This window comes from Mus musculus, chromosome 10 (assembly GCF_000001635.26).
Source record: "Mus musculus strain C57BL/6J chromosome 10, GRCm38.p6 C57BL/6J".
Taxonomy (NCBI): Eukaryota; Metazoa; Chordata; class Mammalia; order Rodentia; family Muridae; genus Mus; species Mus musculus.
In genome coordinates, this window is record NC_000076.6 from 88,945,249 (window position 1) to 88,960,084 (window position 14,836).

At 41.7% G+C, this 14,836-nt stretch overlaps 1 protein-coding gene across 10 annotated transcripts in view; it reads right to left on the reverse strand.

Annotated features, from left to right (window-relative positions):
- Nucleotides 1-3,683: 3,683 nt before the first annotated feature.
- The window catches only part of Ano4 (anoctamin 4), a 396,274-nt gene continuing 385,121 nt past the window's right edge, over nucleotides 3,684-14,836 (reverse strand). For 5 of the 10 annotated variants that reach the window (XR_003948705.1, XM_006513757.4, XM_006513756.4 and 2 more), the window contains 3 exons: nucleotides 9,417-9,522; nucleotides 6,942-7,137; nucleotides 3,684-4,534 (listed from right to left, as the gene is read on the reverse strand). Coding sequence is in view for 8 of the 10 variants with exons in the window: in XM_006513757.4 (XP_006513820.1) it covers nucleotides 6,946-7,137; nucleotides 9,417-9,522 (298 nt within the window). In the remaining 2 variants the exon portion in view is untranslated. The remainder of the gene's footprint in view (nucleotides 4,535-6,941; nucleotides 7,138-9,416; nucleotides 9,523-14,836) is intronic. The other 5 variants (XM_006513759.4, XM_030245124.1, XM_030245123.1 and 2 more) reach the window with 2 other exon arrangements.

The following is a 14,836-nucleotide window of genomic DNA, read 5'->3' on the forward strand; positions in this document are numbered from 1 at the left end:
ATACCAAAAACCCCAAATAATCAAATTAAAAGTGGAACACAGATTTAAACAGAATTCTCAGTAGAGGAAAAGCAAATGGCTAAGAAACACTTAAAGAAAGGTTCAACATCCATCAGGGAAATGCAGATCAAAGATACTCTAAGATTCCATCTTACACCTGACAGAATGGCTCATCAACACAAATGACAGCTTATGTTGGTGAGGCTGTGGAACAAGAGGAACACTTCTCTATTGCTAGTGCAAGGGCAAACTTGTTCAGCCACTATGGAAATCAGTGTGGAAATTCCTCAGGAAGATGGGAATGGGTCTATTCCAAGTCCCAGCTATACCACACTTGAACATATAACCAAAGGATGTGTCAGCCTACCACAGACACTTGTTCAACTTTGTTAATTGCTGCTCTATTTATAATAGTCAGAAATTGGAAGCAACCTAGATGTTCCTCAACAGAAGAATGGATAAAAAAATGTGGTCCATTTACACAGTGGAGTACTAATCAGCTCTTGAAAAAATGAGATTGTGAAATTTGTAGGCAAATAGATGGAATTAGAAAGCTCATACTGAGTGAGGTATCCCAGACCCAGAAAGATAAATATGGTATGTACTTGCTTATATTATATTCACTAATATTTAGTGAACATTAGTCATTAAATAAATGATATCCAAGCTACAATCTGTAGACTCAGAGTGGTTAGACATAGAAGAAAGGACTAAGGGGACACATAGATATCCCTAGGGGATAAATAGAATAGAAGGGGAAAAATAGAATAGATTTTGTGGGTGAACCAGAGCTGGGTGTGGTGGTGATAGTGTGTGGGAGGATATGGGAGGACATGTGGGAAGGGGGAGGGGAGAAGGGACTGGGGGAAGGAATGAGGGGAGAGGTATCTAGGACTGAGGACTATTTGAGGGGCAGTATGAAAACCGAGTGCAGTGGAAACTTCCTATAAGGTATGAAAGTGATCCTAATGATGTCTCCAAATAATAAAAAATGATGGAACCCCCTGCTAGCCATCTCCTGTCACCAAATGAAGCATTCAGTGCTTGAACTGGGTCTCATTCAATTGAGGTGTTTGCCCAAACAGTCACATGGAAATCCCTCCAACCCTAGGCTGATGCCTAGACTGTGGGTTGCTCTCCACAAACTGACAGTTAGGCTCCAGTGCTGAAGACAGCACCCACACAACTCACTGAACATGGAGAGACTGAGCTGGTGCCTATATAGAACCTTTACCCACTGCCACCATGTTCTAGTGTTTATGACATAGAAAGGTATTCCGCAGGATACCAAAAGAGAAAAGTTAACACTAACCCAACCACAAAACCTTTGATTTACAATCTGTCCTGCCTGTATGCTAGGGCAATGGTGGCATAAATCTTATGGAAGTAACCAGTTTATGTCTGATCGAACTTAAGGTCCATTTAGTAATATGGAACTGATACTTGATACTACTTGGATGACCAAGAGCCAGAATCTAGATAGCTCAGAGACCTAGAGTAAAACTAAGTACTACTGGTCTAAAAAAAAATTAAGAATAAGATGATTCCTAATAATATAATGTTATACTTTATCCAATCATCAGAGAGGCTTTGTCTTTCAGCAGATGAGAATAAATACAGAGACCCATAGCAAGACATTATGCAGAGAGAGTGAGAAATAGAGAGAGAGCGAGAGAGAGAGAGAGAGAGAGCAAGAGGGAGACAGAGGCAGAGAGACAGAGACAGAGAGGCAGAGACAGACAGTCAGAGAGAAAGAGAGACAGAGATAGAGAGAGAGACAGAGACAGAGACAGACAGACAGACAGACAGACCTTGGAATACACAGCTCTAAGCATGATGTCTCCATCAAATCTCTCTCCTTGGGGACCAGAGAACCCTGTGGAAGGGAAGACAGAAAGAACTGGGGAAGGAGAGGGCACAGAGAACACCAGGAGAGTAAGGTTCTCTAAACCAACTGAACAAAGCTCATGTGAACTCACGGAGACTGAAACAGCATGCACAGATCCTACAGGGGTCTGCAGCATGCACAGGTCCTACAGGGGTCTGCAGCATGCACAGATCCTACAGGGGTCTGCAGCATGCACAGGTCCTACAGGGGTCTGCAGCATGCACAGGTCCTACAGGGGTCTGCAGCATGCACAGGTCCTACAGGGGTCTGCAGCATGCACAGATCCTACAGGGGTCTGCAGCATGCACAGATCCTACAGGGGTCTGCAGCATGCACAGGTCCTACAGGGGTCTGCAGCATGCACAGGTCCTACAGGGGTCTGCGAGGATTAATATTTCACTACCCCAACTGTCTGATCAGAGAGAGCTCCAGACAGTCTAAGAAATGGTTGAAATCCTCATCTATCCAAAGTCCCCAATGACCATCTGTTTCTAACTCAGCCCAGGAGAGTCTAGGTCTACCCTTTGTTGGACGTGATGATGGAGGGCACTTTTACCTCTAAGTTGACAACACAGATGAACACACACTCAGAAGCAGCTATGGAAAGTGGTGGCTGTAGTATCAGTGTGTCACCCAAATGTTTGCACGCTGAAAGCCTGTGTCTTGTTGTGTTAGTTTTGATACCATGATGCCTGAGAACTAGTGAAGTGTATTAGGTTAATTGTGGGAAGTGGTTTCCACTGTGCCTGCGTGGCCTAATTGGTAAACAAGCAATGTGCGCATGTGCGAGAGTGTTTTCCTGCCAAGTCTCGGCCCATCCCGGGGCATGGTGATGAGGCTCAGGGAGAGCAGCCAATCAGGTGTGGACACGCCACACTAAGGTGTATATAAGCAGCACCTTTTTGGTGCTTGGGGTCTTCCTCTTCATGTTGAAACTGGTGTAATAAAGTTGCTGCAGAAGGATCTGGTTTCTCACGCGTGTGTTCTTGCTGGCGAGACAATAGCGCGTGTGAGAGTTAATGATAAAGATGAATGTAATTTTTGTGGATTTAGGGATCTGTGATACCAGACTGTTACCAGAAATAAATGAGCCTAACTCCTGAATTTCTGTGACATCTTCTCTTGCCAAGTTGTCTGTCTTTCTGCACACAGCTGCTTCCCTTTTTTGCAGTTCTACCATCCTGCCACAAATGGTGGCTTCCCCAACAGTGGCCAAACACTTGGGGGCTGCCACCCAAGCTTGAAATTTCAACCTTTAAAAACTGTGATCAAAATAAAACTCTCTTCTTTATAAAGTGTCCAGCCTTAAGTTTTTTTTTTGTTGTTGTTGTTACAGAAACACAGAATAGTACAATATGAGCATATAAATTTGACCATAGTAATCATTTCATGCTAATCATATGATGATATAAAATGGTGAACACCTCCAGTACATGCAAGGAAAATGAATTGGAAAGATTCTGCATCTCTGGAAGTAGAGTAATAATTAAACCACATTTCCTGCCCCACCAACTCCCCAGGCAGGTGGCATTTCTTCAGAATTAGTATGCTATTTTAACACACAGGGACATAAGAGCATTTTAAGTATCAATAATTAAATTTCCTGTTCCCCCTACGTATGGTGGCAGTAGTATTTTCAAACTCTTTCTATTGATTTTTCAAGCAATTTGCTCTGTGCCCTAAGAAGACACTATGGAAGCTAAATGTAAGGGAGGAACAGGGAGGAACAGCCCCCTTAGGGAGAGAGAATTTGCCAGTGATGATGTAGTAGGAGTGAGGAAGCTTGCATTAGAAATCACACCGTGTTAAACCTTTTATTCCAGGAGAAAAATACAACAGAAGTTCAGAAGAGCCAGCTGAAAATATTCCATGTGCATAAATTTATTTTAAACTCTATTGTGTCACATTATACAAGCAATTAAACATGGCTTCATGTTGGTGACTCTTTAAATGTGAAAATTCATCATTCATGTCAGTACTGTTTTTTATTTTTTAATTTTGGCTATTTACAAGTAAGGAATTCTTATGTACTTTATATACCTCTGCATTTGTATGTACATATGTAGGAATACATGTCTATACATATGTACACACAGAAATACATCTATGGCCATCCACATAGCTATAGATATGTCATATAGAATAATCTCTTCAGAAAGATCTGAACTTAAAAAGAAAGAAGAAGTTGTAAACAGGGTCTTCTCTGTGTCATTTGGTGATGTAGAACAGGACATTCTAGGAACGTGTCCAAGTGTCCAAATACCCTTTTTAAGCCCAGTGTCTGTAAAATTCACATGGGATAGAATGCAAAAAAGGTAGCAAACAGGCTAAAAAAACAGGCCCAGTATACAAGTCTCCCCTTGGTTTTAAAAACTTGAGAATGTAACTGCCCATAACGTGCATGCTTGCTCGGTCAAGAATGGTCTATGGATAGATAGCAATTGTGTGCTGGACTGCAGCGTGATTTCACAACAGCGGGACTCCACCTCAGTCGGCCATCTCCTCGCTGCCGCCCTGTCTGCGGCTGCGCGGTGGTGTCGGCAGCATGCACTGCGCGTGCGCTGCTGGTCATTCACTTGAATGTGCTTTTTTGCACTGCCAGAAGTAAACAAAATTCAGGTCTTTAGCCCGAAAATCAACTGTCACCTGGAAAGATAAAAGACACCAGTACACACTTAGGCCACCTCTACACTGCAGTGCACCATAGCTCGAGAACTTACCGTATGTCAAAGGCATTCAAAGAATAGGAACCCCAAAAGAGGAAAGGAAGGAAAAACATTATGTCTGCTTTATGACATATGAGTCAGAGAGATAATCTAAAGTAGTATGAATCCTGGGGGTTCTTGTGGGAATAGAGGCAGACAAAAAACATGCTTTCCAATATAAATGACAGGAAGGCAGAGAACTCCTCCAGGATGAGTCACTTGCCTTGCAGCCCAGCCTCTAAGGACAAGGACAAGCACCCGTGCCTTGGTTTATGACCACTGGAACTTTCAAGGGCAATTCTCCATGGTGATGTCCTTTGCCCTCCACACCCAAAGCTATTGGATACACTCAGTCTGTCTTCTCCATAGAAGGCTCAGTGAGGTAGGTGGTTAGAACCAGTCAGGGGCTAGGGGGTAGAACGCACACTAGACTCCCAGAAAGTGAAAACCAGAATGTCTCCCCCACCCCACCCCGTGTATTACCCCCTCCCTCTTTACTTTCCCACACATAGAAACCAAGTCCATGTGCCAGACCATATTTAGAGAGAATGTGAAAGGCAGATATGGAATCCAGCTGGTTACACCATGGTGCTTAACAGTAAGACACAGGCTGGAGAGCATTCTACAGTGTGTTAGTGCTTGGTAAATGCCACGCGGGCATTTCCTCATTTGAGCTGCTTATCAGCTCTGCTCAACAGGTAGACCAACAAGTTTGTAATTTACCCCCAGGCACAGCCAGAGAGCAGTCATTGGAAATGGCAGAATTATTTCGTTTGTTATGGAACCTAAGTCTGGGGTGGGGGTTCAGGTGCTGAGTCCTGCAGGATTTAGTTCTATCTTATTTCCCCCACATTCAGCCTCCTGTCAAAGTCATAATAACCTGCCCGGCTGTCAACGTGCATCGAGGTTGATGCAACTTTACCATCGACAATATGCATCTCTGCAGATACTGTTACAATTAGCCAACAGGGAGTTCCTTTTATCTGTATCTCATTTTTCCTTTGGAGGTAGAATTTGAAAAAAAAAAAGCCTCAAAGTTTTTGCTCAAATAATGAAGAAAAATGTTAAGGAACATGTACTGGCTAGTTTTGTGTCAACTTGACACAGCTGGAGTTACCACAGAGAAAGGATCTTCAGTTGAGGAAATGCCTCCATGAGATACAACTGTAAGGCATTTTCTCAATTAGTGATCAAGGGGGAAGGGCCCCTTGTGGGTGGGACCATCTCTGGGCTGGCTGTCTTGGATTCTATAAGAGAGCAGGCTGAGCAAGCCAGAGAGGCAAGCTAATAAGGAACATCCCTCCATGGCCTCTGCATCAGCTCCTGCTTCCTGACCTGCCTGAGTTCCAGTCCTGACTTCCTTTGGTGATGAACAGCAGTATGGAAGTGTAAGCCGAATAAACCCTTTCTTCCCCAGCTTGCTTCTTGGTCATGATGTTTGTGCAGGAATAGAGACCCTGACTAAGACAGAACACAAAAGGCCAAAGGATTCCCCTCCTGCCATAATATTAGTCTCACGGACTATAAGTAACACATTATAGAGGAAATGAAGGCCCAGAGAAGCTAGGTGACGGGTCTGACATCATACAACTGGTAACTGACTAGGAAGATTCAGAGCTTTTCCTATTGGCCAGGATGTGTGGTGGCTTTGTTGAGTTTTCATGCAACATATAAGGCTTCACTCTATCTGACGTTTATTAATTGAATGTACCCTTATTAGGTTCCACAGGCCTCACACTAACTAGTTGGAAGAATTAGAATTTTAATCCACACAGCTTTCCCTAGTGAGCTTACTACTGTGTTGAGAAAGCCTGAAAGCTGTTGAGGACCACTGATGGAACAATATAAATTGATATTTATCTCTTATTTATCACATTGCTGATGGTAGGGACCAGAGACGTTAAGTCTGAATGGGCTGAGAGGGCTAGAAAACCTCAGAAGGGGTGGTGTGATACAAAAAGCCAGCTGGAAAGATGTGAGTGTGTGATAGAGGGATGTTGGCTATTGGGGAGGGGAGATACAGACTTTGACCAAGAGGAGGGGATACTTGTACTGGGGATAGAAGGAGAACAACCTAGCTAGAGCAGAAAGAAGAGGAAGGTGTAGCTTACCTAGGCAAACATATAAAGACCCTGTCTCCAGGCCAGAATCTGGCAGGGAAGGAGAAGGTAGCCAGGCCACGTGGGAGGAAGGATTTAGTTGCAGTGATTAGCTGGTTTTGGAAGCATCTAAGTAACTTATTTTGACCCTTGTTAGCAAACACTCTATACTCTGTTTCTGGGTGTTTGAAGCATCTGCTCTGCACCTGACCTGGATGTGGCTTCCCCTTGGGCACAATGGTCACCTACCTTGTCATGGCCACTCATTGTGATGTGCTTTTCCGTTCTTCTTCCTCTCCTTCCGTTCTTTCTGGAGGCGCTCCAGCTCAGCCTCATACATCATCTCCTGGATCAAGTACTTCTCTCTCCTCATCCGGTCCCTTAGATCTTTCGGGAGGTCTGGTATCAGATAGGAAATGAGGTGCTTTATACAAAACACGAGGTGCTAAAAACACAACAGAAAAACACAGCAGAATCAGAAGGAGGGGTTGGGACCTGGGATGTGGGGGGAGTAGGAAAAGGCTGGAGGAGGCATGCACTGAAAGGACAAAGGGTAGGTGAGAACTGAACTTGGTTTGTTGACACCATCTAGAGAGGAGGACCAGGGGCTAAGGGCCAGCTGAGGAGAGACACTCAAAGCAAAGAAGACCAGGAAAACAGAAACCCAGGAGCAAATCCTGACTCAGCAGCTTTCATTGCTCAGGAGACGACCTGAGCATAGGCCACTTAACCTGCACAAACCAGTCACACTATTAAAATTAGAATTAGTTTGAAGATTCTGTGTAGATTGCTAAGTGTTTGCAAAACCCAGTAAGAGTCACCCAAGGGCCTGGGGAAATGGTCATTTGGAGAAGAAAGGTTCTCTCTTTGGGTGTCACATATTTATTACCTGAAATGTGAATGGCTGGAACTCTAAAGTCACAGTCACTTTGGTCTGTCTATGTTCTGATGACTGGTGAATTACCAGATGACAGTATGATTAAGAGTCTTTATAATTCTAAACTACTTTAATCACTATAAAGCTGTGCTGAAGGATAGCGATAAGGATTCTCCATTGATTTAAAACGAACTCAGTGACACACAGCCTGCACAAAATTCTGCCAGTCAAGAGGTTTTTCTGTATCTTTCTAGTTCTTTAGATAGTTAACAACAATATACAGAAAGGGTATGGAAAGTTCTAAATGGGAAGCCACTCAGTAGCTTAATGCTATCCTTTTTTTTTTTAATGTATGGTGTGCATGCATGTGTGTGCATGAGTGTGTGTCCACATATGTGTTTACAGATGTGCTTGTTAGTGTGTATGCGTGCAGAGGCTGCCAGTTCTCTGCATGTTGGGAGTCTTTCTCCATAATATTTCATCTTAGATTTGATTGACAGGTCTCTCATTGAGACTGGAGCTTACCGTTTGGGACAGAGTGATTGGTCAGTGAGCTCCTGGAACTTACCTGTCTTCATGTCTCCTTGGGCTGCCATTACAGTCATGTCCCACCTCTCCTTATTTTTACATTGTTACTGAGCATCCAAATGCAAGCTCTCATATTTGCCTGCAAACTCTTTACCCATTGAGCCAACTTGAAAGTACCCTTTTTATTTAGTTTGAAAAAATGTAAGACCAGGCTAGGTTAAATATATCTGTTTCTTATTTATTTATAGACAGGGTCTCCTTGGTTCAGAAATCTCTATGTTGACCAGACTGACCTAAAACTCAGAGATCTCCCTGTCTCTGCACCATTAGTGTTGGGATTAAAGGCCTGTACTACCACACATGGGAAACATTTCCTCTTTAAAGAGGGACTGCAGATGGCTCACTGCGTTAAAGATCCTTACCACCAAGCCTGGCAAACTGAATTCCATCCCCCAGAAGGTAGAAGGAAAGAACTGACTGCAGTAAGAAGTTGCCCCCACCTCCCGAAGGCTACACATTCACATTGGCATTGGTATACATGTGCACGCACACAGTTATTGCAAAGATGTCTAAACACAGGGACTTAGGCATCAATTAGTTTATTTTCAGAACATAAGAGCTTAATATCATCTTCCCTTGGCTGTCTGGATTGATGGGTCAAAACGATGCTAGAGTTGTCTCAAAGTTTTAAGACACTTCTAGTACAAAAAGAGGTATCTCTGGTTTTCACGAAACTGGTTCCAATATATGTGACAAGAGATGGAGTTGACTTTATAAGTGGATCTATAGGATACAAAATTTCCTAAAAGCCCCAAAGAAAATAGGTGGTACATTTTAACCAAAAACATAATACAGGCAATTGCCAGGAAGACTATATTTCCTAAGTCTCTTTGACTCTTTAGGTACTGCCACGGTGATGCACACAGAGGCAACAGGAGGATCATCATGCTCAATGTCTTCCAGATCGTCTGGGAGAACCTCCTGCACCATCTCAGAGCAAGGACATCACAAACAATATCTCAGCACCTCTGGAAGCAGGGATGGGAAAACCATGTCTCTTAAAGATTCTGAATCATGGCCCTAGAATATTAAATGTAGGGCCTAGGATTCCTGCTTGGTTACTAAGAGACCTTGAAACATTACCCAGAAAACTTGAATGTTTCAATTAAGGAAAAAGATGAAAGTGAGGCTACATTATATGGCCATGGTGCTTTAGAAAGTCCATCCTGGTGCTGGAAGTCTCTGTCACCCTTTTACGTGTTACTCCAAGTGACTTCATTATGCCAAAGGAAATAAAGAAACTGTTTGAGAAAACTCACCTCAAACACAATGATAAAAGCCAGCCGAGCTGCGAGAACATGCCAGAACTGCAGTGTGTAGCCATAGGGTGCCAAAGAGTGAGGAGGGTCCCGGTAGTCTCGATATCTAGAAACACACAAGAAGGTTGTATCCCTACCCTGGTTCTCCAGGTCCTCAAGTCTCTTCCAACTTCACCATGAAGTCTTTATACACAAGTTGAACAAATGTTGAAGGAAAAAAAAAACCCTTTCTCTAAGCTAGACATCTGTCACTTTGTCCAGCATTTTTTCTTTTTGTAAAATAATCTCTCTTCTTCTCTGGGAATTCTGAAGATTCATCACCAGGATGCTTGTTAGAACTACTATTAAGTGAATTACCACTAAGTCCATGGAAATGCTAGGGGCTACCACAAAATAGATGGAGTAGCAGGGAGGGAGGGAGGGAGGGAGGGAGGGAGGGAGGGAGGAAGGGAGGGAGACAACATATTAGAGGGAAAAAAAAACCGAACTGGAACAGAGAATATTCTGCTGACTCTATCCAACTCTTAGCACTTTCATTTTAAAAGAAACTTCCTGTGGCTTCTTGATGCTGCCAACTGCCTTAAACTACAAATTTCTCTTTTGTGCATATCAATTTACATGGGATTTCTGCTGCCTGCCATTAACGAGTCCTTCCTACCTGGCCCCCAGCCTCTAACATTTGAATTGACATTGAGCTGCATATGTGTTTGTTGAACACCTATGTGGAGGCAGGCATCATCCTGGAAACTTTGAACTACACAAGTACAACTCATTGCTGCTATCACCATCACTAATGTCCCTATTGAAAAGTGTCCCCAGTGTCATAAAGTTTTCATGCATTTAGAACGATCTGGATGTATTGGTTGTTTAAACATGTCTTCTGTAGAGAAGCACTGAATTCCATTGTCTGATAAAAATTATGATTTGTTTTAGATTTTGGTAAAAAGTGGAGCCTGACCTCTAACCTTAGGATCAGTATTGATCTACAGATGATCCCAAATAAGTTGCTATAAAGAAGATGTTTGAAATATATCAAGTACTTGAAATACTATTAGAGGTCACCATTATCACTATCGAAATCATCATAGTAATTATTATTGTTAGTCTTTGGGTATGTATGATAATATACCATAAAGCTTTTATCACTAGAGGAATCTTGATAATGAATATTTTGTGCTGAAATTGAGTGAATGGTTGGATGCCTCCAAATGGTAATAGGGATCAGACAGAGCACTGAAATTTCTACTGTCTAATATGTAGTCATTCATCTGACCTAGCGTAGGTCCAACAATTATGCATGGAATCCCAGGAGGAAGAACTTTCTTCAGGACTGAAAGTGTGTGGAGATTTCCCTAACCTCTATTTGCTTTTCCCAAGCTACTTGATAACCAGAGATCATGTTATCCCTCTGCTCATTTTTAGGCACTAGTATTTCAGAAATATTCCAAGTAGATATTCTAGAAGAAAAATACAACTACCCCTTATTGTACTTATGATTATTAGACAAAACTATATTTTTAAACAGTCTAGACTTCAAATTTTTTTGCAGTCTCATCTTCTTTGACTCTATAAATTTTTTTCATATCAGTATTCACAACAAAATTTACAGATTTTTGCTTGGGCATAGTTATCTATATCAATAAACTTAGGTTCTGTCTGTCTGTCTGTCTGTCTTCTTTAGTCTTTTGGATTCCCTTTTCTACTCTAGATTTGCAGATTATTGCTGCAAATGCCCTGAGTTATGCCTTTACCTAGCCTGGACCCTACAAAACCTGTCCTATAGCCTTAAGTTGGAAAACTGGTCACACTCAGATGCTGTTTCTGCCTTATTTTTGTTTTGGTGCTAGGAACTGAACCCAGGAATTCCTTATGACAAGCACTGGGCTCTGGGCTCTGGCCCTGAGATCTACCTCAGCCCTGTTGCTCGGCTTTTAAAGTGGGATTATTTAGTTGTCAAGTGACTGGCTGCCTGTTCTCTGTACTGGTTTCAGTGGAACATACCCTTTGGGCTGAAATGTACCCTTAAATCTGCCTTTATTTCTCAAGACATAGATGTCGTCACTGGAAATATGGTTTTCCTAGCATCAGCTATAGTTAATTTATTCCCATTTTTTTAAACTGTGAAAGAATAGCTCACCATCTCCTTGCCAACACAGGGGCAGGGGTATCAAGATGTCTTGCTGGCATTCCCAGACGCCCCGAAACGTTATAGAAATTCTAATTTTCAGGACAACGATCTTGTTTGTTCTTAGTTTTATTCTCAGCATTGGGTTTTCATAAGTAAAACCATGCCTACTTTCTCTCCTTCGCATTTAATATAAGCAGCACTTAAATATTTTGATTTCCTGTGAATTGTACCTTAGTTATTATGTATTATATCTTTGAATCCTTTATTTTATGTAATTTTCTATTTCCACTACCATGGCACTTCCATATTAATTACTCACTATATATTGTGTCTTAGCATAAGATAAATCTCTTTTATTATTATTCCTTCAAAAGATTCTGGACTGTTTTTTCATTTTTGCATCTACATGGAACGTTATTGTGATCCTTAAGCACATAGAATTGTCCTAACCGTAATTCCCAATTTATGACTAAACGTATAGGTTTGTTTTAAGTCTCCTTAGTTAACTTGTTTATTTGACACTTCCTCATCCCTTGCATTTCTTTTGTTGCATTCCATTTTTATCATTGACACATGCAGTGGCAGTTTGAAGGAGAAATGTCTCTCCTAGGACTGTGTATTTGAATAACTGGTCCCAGTGGGTGGGCTGTTTGGGGATGTTATGGAAGCTTTAGGAGGTAGAGCCTTGCTAGAGGAGGTGTGTCACTGGGGTGGGCTTTGATGGTTTATAGTCTTTTCCCACCTCCTAACTTCTTTCTCTGGTTCCTGTGCATGGCTAAGACGTGATCAGCCAGCTTCTTGTTCCTGTTGCCTGCTGCCTTGTCTTCCCAGCATTATGTACTTTCCCTTTGGAACCTTAAGCCAAAATGAAGTCTTTTATAAGTTTTAATTATCTTTTATCATGGCAACAGAAAAGTAACAAATACATATGTTTGTGAGGCTGTTATACTGTTTACTTTTGTTTGCATTTGAGCTTGATGTAAGGATATTATACCTTTAAGATTTTATTTTATTTTATTTAGTGTGTGAATACATATGTGTGAATTCATGAGCCCACAAAGTCCATAGAGGGCGTCAGATACACTAGAGATGGAGTTCCAGGTCCTGAGAGTAGTATATATTCTTTTCCACTGACCTATCTCTCCAACCCACAAAGTCTTCCCAAGTCTTCTGAAGCTTGCTTTCTTATTTTCTGTTATGTTGCCTGCCTCTTCTTTATTTTCACTACTGTATAGTTATATAGTGTGGTTATATTATAGTTGTTTTATGTTGCATATGTTTAGAATAGGCTTGCCCATTCTCTATTTTGTTTCAGCTTCAGACCATGGGAAGCCTTTGAAACAAAGCGTAAGTCTACCCAGTTGAGCAGCTCCTCTTAGGGTAGAAGTTGATCATTGTACTCTTGTGTATTTTAGGCTCCTCATCCATTTGGTTTTGCCTTTAGGAAACTATTTCCTTCTAGGTCACTGATCCACTTGAGAAGGTGTTTTAAAAATTTAACAACATGTTCAGATGTTTTCAGGCTGAGAGCCAACTCAGGTACGTCACGTGACATATCAGTGAAAAAGAATTCTAACACTGCCTTTTCTATGAGGAATGTATATATGTATTTTACACATATGTGTATGTATTTCTCTTGCAATTGAAGACCTTAAAGAAAGATGAGAATGGTATTTCAGAAAAAAATAAAAACATTAAGCAAAATGATCACAATTTAAATGAATGAAGATATAAACCCCATTAGTATTAGTCATTGTGAAAGGTACTTTTATTTCATTATGTAGCACAGCCAGACTTATGAAACAGGAAGCAAAAGCTGAAAAGTGTTCTATACTTTATTTTTATTTTTCCATTTATTTATTTATTCATTCATTTTACGTCCCAATCACTGCCCCTCTCCTGGTCTCCCCCCTCACACTATCCTTCTCCCTTGGCTCAGCCATTAAAGGGTCACAATCTTTGGGCTCACAACCAAAACTAAACTTTTATATTTTTAAATAACAAAAAGGTTTTAGAAGTAAGCCTTTTTTTTTTCTTTTCTTTTCTTTTTAGATAGGTTGGCCTCGAACTCAAGGTGTAACCAAAGATGCCTTGAACATCTGACTCTCCTGCCTCTACCTTCAGAGTGCTGGCATTCAGGTCTATGTCACCCTACCTAGTTTTTGTGTTGCTGGAGATGGAACCCAGGGTTTCATTTATGCACAAGTACTCCAACACCTGTCCTATATCTCAGTCTAGTAAATGGCTTTTAAGTTAAAAGAATACTTACCATTTAACAAATAAAAATACCAGTTCCAGGCAGGAATTACCCTTTATTGAGCTAATGCCCAGTGAGGTCCCATAGATTACAGGCTACTATCAATGCTCTCAGTTACCCTCCGGGAACTTTACAGTAAGACCCTATTGCTAATGGCACCAAATATTTGAGTCATTGAACATGGATTCAGCAAGCTGGTACTGACTTCATCCCAACAGTGCTGAGAGGTGCTCTGTACACTGCTGGAAGAGTGAACTGATGATTACTCTTATCCAGCTGTGAACTCTTTGGGCTACAATAATATCTGACCTGGTAAGACATGTTCACTGGTACAATAATGATATAAAGTCACGGGAGTAACCAGCCACTTTCTGATTGGAATTAAGGCCTGCTTCGCAAGCTGAAATTCATACTGGCTCTGTTATATGGCCAAGAACATGTGGCTAGATAGGCCATAGTCCCTCGGGGAGAACCTACTACCATGGGGACTAAATGGGGATAGTATTAAACTGATACCTATAGTTTAGTGCATTTCTGAGCCCAGATAAAAGAAACACGGAGACTGACAACTAGAGATGATTCAGAGAATAGGATACTGTAGAGTGCTCGATCCATTTTAAATGGGACATGTATATTACTCCCCTCCCCCCAAAGCTCAGGGATCACTGTGGACCAGGGTGGAAAGACTCTGAAGGTCAGAGATCGTGAGTAACTCTAAGGAAACATGTTTTCTGGATAGAGCAAGGCAGTTGCACAAATGAATTCACAGTGATTGTGACAGACCTATGGAAGCTCAAACCAGACAAAATACTAGCGTGGATAGGGAAAGTGAGCATGAAGTCCAGACCTTGAGTGAGAAGCTATTGGCAGTGGCTGTCTGCTGGATGGACAGTCGGTTTTCTTTAAGAATGTAGCTCTATTGGAACATGGTCCACCATGCTCCAGTGGAACGCCACATATCCAAGAACACGTGGGCTTAACAAGCTAACAATTTTTAAAAAGGACACAAAATCGGGTGCGGAGAGAAATGGGGAT